Source organism: Telopea speciosissima, chromosome 3, assembly GCF_018873765.1.
Source record: "Telopea speciosissima isolate NSW1024214 ecotype Mountain lineage chromosome 3, Tspe_v1, whole genome shotgun sequence".
Classification (NCBI taxonomy): Eukaryota; Viridiplantae; Streptophyta; class Magnoliopsida; order Proteales; family Proteaceae; genus Telopea; species Telopea speciosissima.
The window spans coordinates 34,959,304-34,968,895 of NC_057918.1; the positions used below are offsets into that span (position 1 = coordinate 34,959,304).

Here is a 9,592-nt window from a genome sequence, read left to right on the forward strand (position 1 = left end):
TAGAACAAATTGAAGATGAGGTTGCTAGATTTTCTAAGGATGTTGTACGCTTCACAACAATAGAATTTGAACCTCGTATAGTACTGGCTGCAGGAGAAAACTCATAATCTATTATAGAAGAACTATTTAACATAAACATACAAGATATCAAATAAAGCATAAGCCAACATATAGTCATTCTGGACAATGGATTGCTAGAATTGTAGCACATTAACTGCATTGTGACTATTGTCACATTCACCTAGGCATCTAACCTCAGTCATCGAACCAGTTCAAAGATGGAATGTGGCCTATTGAATGAGCAAGCTTAGTCTAAACCTACAATCAGGGGGAGTCCACAAATTGATACAAGGTGATTCATATGTAAAGAGTACAGTGAAGGGCCTGAAGACACATACATGTCCATGTGCACAGCAGCACCAACTTTAGTGCACAGTATGCCAGTACCACAATTTGTCATAGAACATCTAACCACTTCAAAAATCATCCCAAAATATATTTGAGCAAAGAAATTATCATAACAAAAAACTGAACCCAACAATTTTTTTATAACAAGGAAATGATACCTCTCTGCTCCACCGATAGCCTCAACCATTTCTTTGCACAGTTTCATTGGTGGAGGGAATGGTTTAGGATCCCTACCCAGAACCAAAATCCACATGGAAGAGACTCCCATGCATCATCCGTAAGGAGAAGGTTGTCAAGATGCCTAAAACTCAAAAGACCATTTTCTTTTAGTAGTGCTACTTCAATTAGAAATAAACAACACAGTACTACAGAAGCAAACATGGAGATTGAAATTGGTTTTGCATATATACAAGTTTTCAGTGCTTTTTAACATATATTAGAACTGCTTACAACAAGAGCATAACATTTGCTCAACACAACAAAACAAGTTATTTGGACAGTTGTATATAGTTAAAACTAGGGTAATTTACACATACCATTCCTGAGGTTTGACGAAAGGATAATTTTACCCTCCAGTTTTGAAAAATTCTGCGTACCCCCTGAGGTTTGCAAACAGTAACAAATAAGCCCATTCCGTTAGTTCATGACTAATAGTGTTAAAAAAAAAGAGATGAACTGACAAAATTACCTTTACAAGAAAAGAAAAAAACAAAAAAAAAAAAAACCTGCAAACTCAGATGAATGGATGACCTGAATCTTCAAGACCCATAGCAATCTCACGTAGCTGAGTAGAATTGAAGCGAGGCATGCTCCCAAAACACACAAAGAGAACCGAATTAGGTTCCTTAGAGTCTAGCCAACGCAAGCACTCGTGTTCATCTATGGCAGCTCTGTTTCCCCTTTTTTGTGCCTTCTCTGTAAAGTCCATATTGCTGAAAGAAACTGGACCTATGTGCCATACCTTCCTTCCCATGGCCTTCCTGTAGTGCTCTGCATAAGCTGGCTCCAACTCATAGAAGCTGTTCATCAGAGTTCCATAGCACCTTTCATCTGAATTCCAAATACTTTTATGCAATTCACCGATATTTTTTGGATCTTGAAGGTCATCTGGAAGCTTTGAGCTTGTCATCTCTATCTGGTCAGGGACGCAAGGCACCACAAAGGCCTCCAAATCAGAAGCAATATTGGCATGAGGTTTATAGCGACTCAAGCTATCTTGTACACACAGAGAGAAGAAACTTGATCCATGGAAGACAATCCTTGGTATTCCAAACTTGCCTGCAACATCAGTTGCCCAAGGGAAGAACATGTCTGCAACGACGCAATCGGGGCGTTGTTCTTGAAGTATTTCCTCAAATGGTTGTTGAAGCATGTTTATATCTTTGAAGAATTTCAGTAACATGTCAAGATCACTGATAGAACTGGCGTTCTCATAGTTTTCCGGTAAGCCAACTTCGACGGAGGGGAATCGGATTTGTTGAAACCCGATTTCGACACCAAAATTTCTATCCCGTTCAACAATCGGGGTAGGGCATTCATTTCTATCCCAATACCTAACCACTCTCTTACATCTCGCCTCTTTATTAATTACCCTAATCTGGGCTCTCTCAATAACCCTAATTCAACTAAATCTCCTCCTATTGCCACCGGATACCCAACTGTGGGATCTTCACACTGACCAGTTTTCTCAGCCAAATCTGATGCCATGGTCTCCTAACTTCCTTCCATGAGCTTCAGATGAACTAGGGTTCTTGTTGTGCCTTTCAGATTTTGCATCCGTGCACTCTCAGAGATGTTAGGATAAGCCCAATTACGATTATGAGTAAGAGTAAGTTCTTCATGATCCAATCTACAAATAATAATCACAGTTCAGCTACGATTAAAAAGATAGGTTAGATGATGGGTCGAGTTCATACCTGTCTTTGCTTCCTCTTCAGAAATCAATAATATCCAACGAAGAGAGAAGATTTTCAGGATACCTACAACTCATCTTCCCCAATCGATTTGGGGAAGATGAGTTGCAGGTTTTTTTTTTTTTTTCTTGTAAGGGTAATTTTGTCAGTTCATCTCTTATTTGTGACAGTGTTAGTCATGAACTGACGGAATGGACTTATTTGTTACTGTTTGCAAACCTCAGAGGGGATACACAGAATTTTTCAAAACTGGGAGGTAAAATTATCCTTTCGTCAAACCTCAAGGATGGTATGTGTAAATTATCCTTAAAAACTATCTCATAAACAAATAAAAGAGAACAAACTCAGACCAGATCCAAACAAAAATTAAACAAAGAAGATGAGAGAAATTAAATATAAAAAAAAATAAATTAATGACTGAATAACTACTCTAAATAGCCAATTCCCATAGAAACACATGCCCTTCAATAAAAAATGGTCGAACGGACACACAGATGCTCCCTTAAGTGGGTGACACGAACACATTGGAGCTTAGTCACAGTGTCACACTGTTAAGCATAAACATTCCAAACGAAGTAAAATTATGGCTCCGTAAGTTCTGAAGTTCATCATGATTCAGCTGCCAAGTTCAACTATAATGGCCATGGTAGATGCTTTGTTTTTTCTTCAAATTTTCCCTAAATATTTCATAATACAGGATGATCTGATGTAAAATATCCTTTCAAATCCCACCCTTTTCATGTTATGTTTTGAAGTTTTTAACATTCTAGAGAACTTCTATAACAAAACTCCAAAAGCTATGGTTCTAAAATGTAGCAGGATCTAGTGCTATCTCCAGTACGTACATGGAGGCATTGAGATGATTTCTTTACATTTCATAGTACAGAGCTAAAATGATTACCTGTCACCAATCCCTAGTATGTATATGATAACATGCAGAATAACCAGCACAGCTTGCTGGAATCCTGGGACATTTTTTTGATCATTAACTTTAGCCCTCATCATCCAAATGCCATAAAGCTTGCTGGAATCCTGAACCCTGGATGAAATAGGAGAGTTAGGTGATTAGGGATTAAAGATGAAGAATCCTACAAATTAAGAATGCATAGGGTTTTAGGATAGGGTTAAAGAATAAAGGAATTGAAATAAATCATATTGCTATTTGAAGAAAAATAAAGAGTTGCAACTATCATTTTCACCTAGTGCATGATTTCCCAGTGGTTCAAATTGGATCTAGTAAAGATTGTGTTACCTAAAAAGAACATTAATGTAAAAGGAGGACAACACCAGCAAACCTAATAGGCAAAAAATGCAAAAAGCTTGGCAGCTCAGGCCAACCTATGGAGAAAACATAATTCTATTAATGCAACTATATGTAAATAAAAAAAATTATAGATAGAGTGATAGTTGCCGATGAAAGACTATGATCGGTGGGGTATTTGCTTGTACTTCCACCTCCTTTCTGGGGGTTTACACCAAGATGGAGTGTAACACCATTCATACTCAAATTTTGAAGAATGCATAACAGAATGGAACATAAGTAATACAAGCCAACAAAAGTCAAAATACTGCCTACCGTGGGTAATTGTTACCAGCAAAATTGAAATTCTTTGATATTTTTCCCAAAGTTTGCCTTTTAAAATTCTATTAAGTACTCTTCAATTGGCATGTAAAGCAAAACAAACTTATGTTTGCTGACAAGATATTTTTTTTAGAAAAAGATGGAGGAACTTATGCTTACCAGTGACCACGTTTGTATCTACCTCCCTGACTCTTTGCACTTGGGCGTCCTTGGGATACGGTGAACCGACAGATCTCCACTGTAGTTTTGGCTCTATGAGGGATCAAGAGAGAAAATGGTGTCAAACATAATCAAACTGAGCCAAGGAAGCAGAATAAAACTGAAATCATGAAACAAAAAGTCACAAATACAACTATGCAGTACAGATTGAAGCAAAAACAAAAAATTTAAAATAAATTGAAAATAGACAGTATAGGCTCGATATGTAGAACTTTACAACTTCAAAATCAGAATGTAAATGGAGCTGAAATTCCAGATGAGTGGAGATCCTGACGGGTCCCAACTGTGACTGAAATCTCGGGTTAGTCCCACAACCCTATGCATGTGCGATGGACCTTGCAATAGGCTGCAGTAGAAAAGGTAATGGCTCTTTGTTTGAACCCAAGCAATTTTAACACAAAGGGTCTATGGTATCTAACAAAGTTAGAAGACATAAGTAATCGGTCAAAGTATAGAATGAAACTATGAAAAAATGAACAAATTATGATAGAAGTTTTTATGCATAGAAAACTTGAACCAAATCAGAGTATTGCAGAGACATAGGATTGAGTAGAGAATGGTGTTCGGTGTCATATGTTGTTAACACAAACTCAGTAAACAGTATGGCTGAAGTAGATAACCAATGCCTTGATCCCGGGGTTCACAATAAAAATATGTTTAGCCTTTCCTCTTTGCTTGAGAACTCAGTCTTCCATAAAATTCATTGATTTCTGAAAAATGAAGTGTCATTGTTACATGGAGGAATAACTATATTTAGTGTATTTTGATCTTCTCGTCTCTCATCTTATTTACTCGATGCATCATAAGCATAGAAACCTTTCTCCTTTCATTTGATTAGGTAATCACATAAGTTTCTTAGAAAATTTTAAATGGTAAGTTTCAATAACTAAGCAAGAAAAAAAATATACTCTTAGGTCTTAATTGGAAGCAGACAACTGTTTATCTGTAAAGGGATTATGTTCCTCATCCTACAAAAGCGCGTGAAAGTACAATTAATGCTGCCCCGTGGAAAGGCGGAAATCCCATCCAGGGTGATGCTTGCGCGTGGTACCATTGGCCAGCCCACACGTGCAGGCTGTAAAGGCCCTGGCAGTGATCTCTTTCCCTTTGTATTAACCCAACCTATTTTCAATTGACACTGTAACTGATGTTTGGATATAAGTCGAAGCTCCAAACTAAATCTGATACACACACAAAAAATCAACCATTCACAAATCTAACTAAATAATTCAAAAAGAAATTTACAAAAAATGTAGAAACAAGTTGACAACCATGGCTTGGAGGTAAGGTCCCCAGATGCTGGTACAGAGACCAGTGATTGAATGATAAAATCACGCCTCATGTGGGGTGAGGGGGAATTATCCTTGTATCAGAAAAGGAATATTGATCGCTATAAAGTAGGTTAAAAGAAAACCTTATTAATATTTCTTTTTAAAATAAATAACACAAATTATTAGCTACCTTCAATCCAGTTAATCAGAAGAAAGTTTGAATTCTCAAGCTTTAAGCTTCGTTGATCATATTGGTATTATATATATTAAGAGAATGGTTACTCGACACCAGGTATAGAAAGCACAGATACAACAGAATAATAAACTTCTAGTCTAGAACCCTGCTAGTGTGTTCATTAGCAAACCTAGACCGGATGGAGCATTCGGTTTGACCAATGACCAAATAAACGTACTGGTCAACAAAGGAAGAATAATTATAAAAACCAATTGTTTTATCTTAATCCAGAAGAGTCCGCTGACTTCGTTTGACGGTTTAGGATGATATTGATGACCAGTTGAACCAACTGACCCACTAACAAACCGGGATAGGACCGAGACCGGTTCTGAAGCTTAGTATTTTCTGTTCAAACAGAAAATTTAATTTCCACTACAGTCCAAATATAGTTAAAGATCTACCAAAGAACTCCTTTAATTTTGAATTTTTTCTGTAAATGGTTGGGTTCGACTAATCCAAAGGTTATCTAGATTCAAATACATCCAGAAATCTATAATCCTACAAAAAACCAAAATGCTAGAGACCAACTGAGCGTAGAAGAGTTAACAACCCCCTAATTGTGGAGATATTGGGACAGCAGGGTTCAATCAAGAATGGATAAAAAATGGAAAGAGGTTGAAAAAGATTCATGTACCAGTCAGATTAAGGTTCTCTTGATTGGAGAATAGAATAATTTTATGGAAAAACCTAATTTAACAAATGTGGAAATTTCATATCATCACCCATATACAGCCCAGAAAACCCCCTAAGTAATAGTAGATCTTGTTGGTTAAAGTCCTGAAAATTTTGGTTGAATAATCCTGAAGTTTTCAAAGTAACACAGTGTATCCTTTTGAGTATCTTAGATCAACCATTAAGGGGAAAAAGTTGTATCTACATGCTTTTTGATCAACGAAAGATGAACCACTACCATTTACTATTAAGTGCGTTGGTGGTGGTGTTATCCTAGATTTGGGAGTGGAGCAACGACAGCAAGAGGAGCACAATCCTACTTGTCAACATATTGCAAACAAATACCAGTAAACAGGACAGTCTCCAAGTTAGAAAAGGAAACTAAAAATACCAAATATCCTCCAAAGGAAGTAGAGAACAAAAATAGATATACAAAGAAAAAAAAAATCTTTGAGTGTGCAATAACTCCAATGAAAAAATGCCCAAGAGAAAATAGTCCAAAACGGAAAAGCACCGTATAAGCAACAATTCATCGAAAGTCAAAACTATTCTGAAATTAAAACTACTGGTCCCTACATCCGTTAGATGTACGATAATTAAACTACAAAATGAACGTAGTGGTCTATAAAAATATTCTTCTTCGATCAAACGGAGAAGAGCAGAAATACATTAACCAAATTGAAATTCTATTGATTAGAAGAGTAAAGAAGAAGAAGAAGAAGGAGATGTACCTCTATGTTTTCCTCTTATACACTCGATCAAACGAAGAGAAAGATACTTCTTCGATCCTTCACTTTCTCCAAGTCAGAGACAAATAAGAAATGGAGAAGATGAGCTCTCTATGTAATATCATATTATTGTCTGCAAACACTGGTTAAAGAAGAAACGAAAGGGTTTAGCGAGGAATGAAATAACTTCGTTTTTTTTGTGGGAAATGAAAAGGTTTAGTTTTTTGGCTTTAAATATTATTATTAAGAATGACCTATAAACGAACAGTTTTGATTTAAATAATATAATATAATAATAATAAATAAATGAACAGTTTATTATTATTAAGAATGAACTATAAACGAACAGTTTTGCTTTAAATAATATAATATAATAATAATAAATGAAATGGAATTTTAGATAAGAATGAAGGGTAGAAAAGAAAACTGAAAGATTTGCCACAACATGCTTTTAGTAAAGTTGCACATGCAAATGCACGTGTTTTTAATATCTTCTACCAAAAGATTTAAAAAAAAAGGTTCGTAATACATAGTCTAGGTTAGTGTCAAACTATGTATCATTATTGGTTTTCAAAGACATACACATCAGCTTGCATATATTAGGTAATTTTTCTTCTTCTTTTTCTTATTCTTATCATGGTGAGTGGAAGCAATATTATCAATGCTGCATTGTTTTCTAACACTGGCAGCGTATCTATCATATGACAAGTTCAGTGGGATCCATATTTCAATGACTGGTAGGCCCAACCTCTCTTGTGTGTACAGTTTGAGTCTAAATAGGTTTGCCTACCTTACAAAATGAAGTAAATATAGATTATTAAAATCAAAAAATCTTTGAAAATATTTTAGATCATTTACAATATAATGGAGAATATGAAATACATTATGGCCCTATATTTTTACTTGTGAGCAATAGATAGTATATTCTTATATATGTATTCTTTTATATATATATATATATATATGTAAAAAAAAGGGATCAACCGTTTTTTATTTAATTGGAAAAATAAGGGGACCAAATATTGTGGTTATTCCTCAGCCAAAATATCAAAAACCATCAGCCCTAGCAACTTAGAAGACCCAAAATCATGCAACACATTGATTTAAGGAACCTAATTTTGAATAGCTCAAGCAGAAGGAGAACATTTTCTGAAACCGTAGACTGGAAATGGAAACAAATCTCTTTCTATTTAAGAAATTTATCCAATTTGACTAATCACTTTCTTTGCATGAGATTTTTTCAAAACGTTGTTATATCGAGCCAACAAGTGGGAAGCTGCATTAGCCCAAGAAGAAAATAAGTCAAAGGAGACCCCTATGCTATACAGTTGTGCTCTATGTGCCAAAGGTTATGGAAGTGTGAAAGCGCATGCTCAACATCTTAAATCAAGAACTCATTTAATGCGGGCATCACAATCAAGTGTTGGAGATACAGTGATTAAGCCTCTCCAAAGCCATGCTGCTAATAAACCTGCCCCACGAAGAGAGGTTGCTAACAACAAGGAGAATGAAGAGAGTGGGAGGAAATCAACGCAGATGACTATTTGGTTGATGAAGGCACTGATTCATTAACCTAGTTGGAAATGGATGAAGCCTCAAATGATGACATGGATGAAGATGATGATGATGATGATGATGATGAAGAGTTGGAACCTTCCTGTTGCTTTATGTGTGATTTAAAACATGATAACATACAAAGCTGCATGGTTCACATGCACAAGCAACATGTATTTTTCATCCCCGATATTGAGTATCTAAAGGATCCCAAGGGCCTCCTTACTTATCTTGGGCTTAAGGTACTGGAATGTTTTCTTGTTTATTGCTTGTAATCTTTGTTTTTTTCACATTTAATTACGTGAACTAATCATGTACTCGTTTGTTTTTACAGGTTAAAAGGGATTTCATGTGCTTGTATTGCAATGACAGGTGCCATTTCTTCAATAGCTTAGAAGCAGTGAGGAAGCATATGGATATATACATATAAATCTTTTGGTGATGACAAGCTTAGGATCAAACTGTTTGGAATGAGTTGATTGTTGAGGCATTGGAATGTTTATGTTTTTGATTGCTTAGAGACTTTAAAATTCCTTGTTTCAAAAATACTTGGATTTCTGAGGATGTTATTCATGATTCCTATGCCCCCATGATCATCCACGCATAATAAGTTCACATCTCCATTCACCATCATACTTTGATTCTCCCTCATGCGTGCATGTAGATTAGACATCTTTCCACATTCTCCATGTCCCCACCATTATGGCATTCTTGTTATATTATTTCAACATCTTGTCATCATCATCTCTTTCATTCATGCGTGATGTTATCCATGTTCAATGTACTTTGACTGTACCTACATCTATTCTTCTTTACTTTTTTGTGCAACCAAACCTTCGGGTATGTCTTCCTTGCTCTCACTTGTGCTTTGATCCATTTTTCTTATTTTCATTGTACTTGATTTTCTTACTTAAACATGTTATACCTTAGTTTAGACAAGTAATATAAAGACCGGCTTGACCGGGCGGACTAGGGTGCCTAATACTTTTCTTGGATCGCAACATAACCTG

General features: G+C 35.8%; 2 protein-coding genes across 2 annotated transcripts; one reads left to right on the forward strand and one right to left on the reverse strand.

The window, feature by feature from the left end:
* Positions 1 to 1,141: 1,141 nt before the first annotated feature.
* LOC122655115 (scopoletin glucosyltransferase-like) lies at positions 1,142 to 2,115 on the reverse strand. Its single transcript, XM_043849350.1, has 2 exons — positions 2,063 to 2,115; positions 1,142 to 1,949 (listed from the first exon to the last, which is right to left on the reverse strand). The coding sequence occupies exons 1-2, from the start codon at positions 2,113 to 2,115 to the stop codon at positions 1,142 to 1,144; spliced, it is 861 nt and encodes a 286-aa protein (XP_043705285.1).
* Positions 2,116 to 8,580: 6,465 nt separating this feature from the next.
* On the forward strand, positions 8,581 to 9,012 carry LOC122655116 (cytoplasmic 60S subunit biogenesis factor REI1 homolog 2-like). Its single transcript, XM_043849351.1, has 2 exons — positions 8,581 to 8,824; positions 8,917 to 9,012. Exons 1-2 carry the CDS (start codon positions 8,612 to 8,614, stop codon positions 9,010 to 9,012), a joined length of 309 nt encoding a protein of 102 aa, XP_043705286.1. The 5' UTR covers positions 8,581 to 8,611.
* Positions 9,013 to 9,592: the final 580 nt, after the last annotated feature.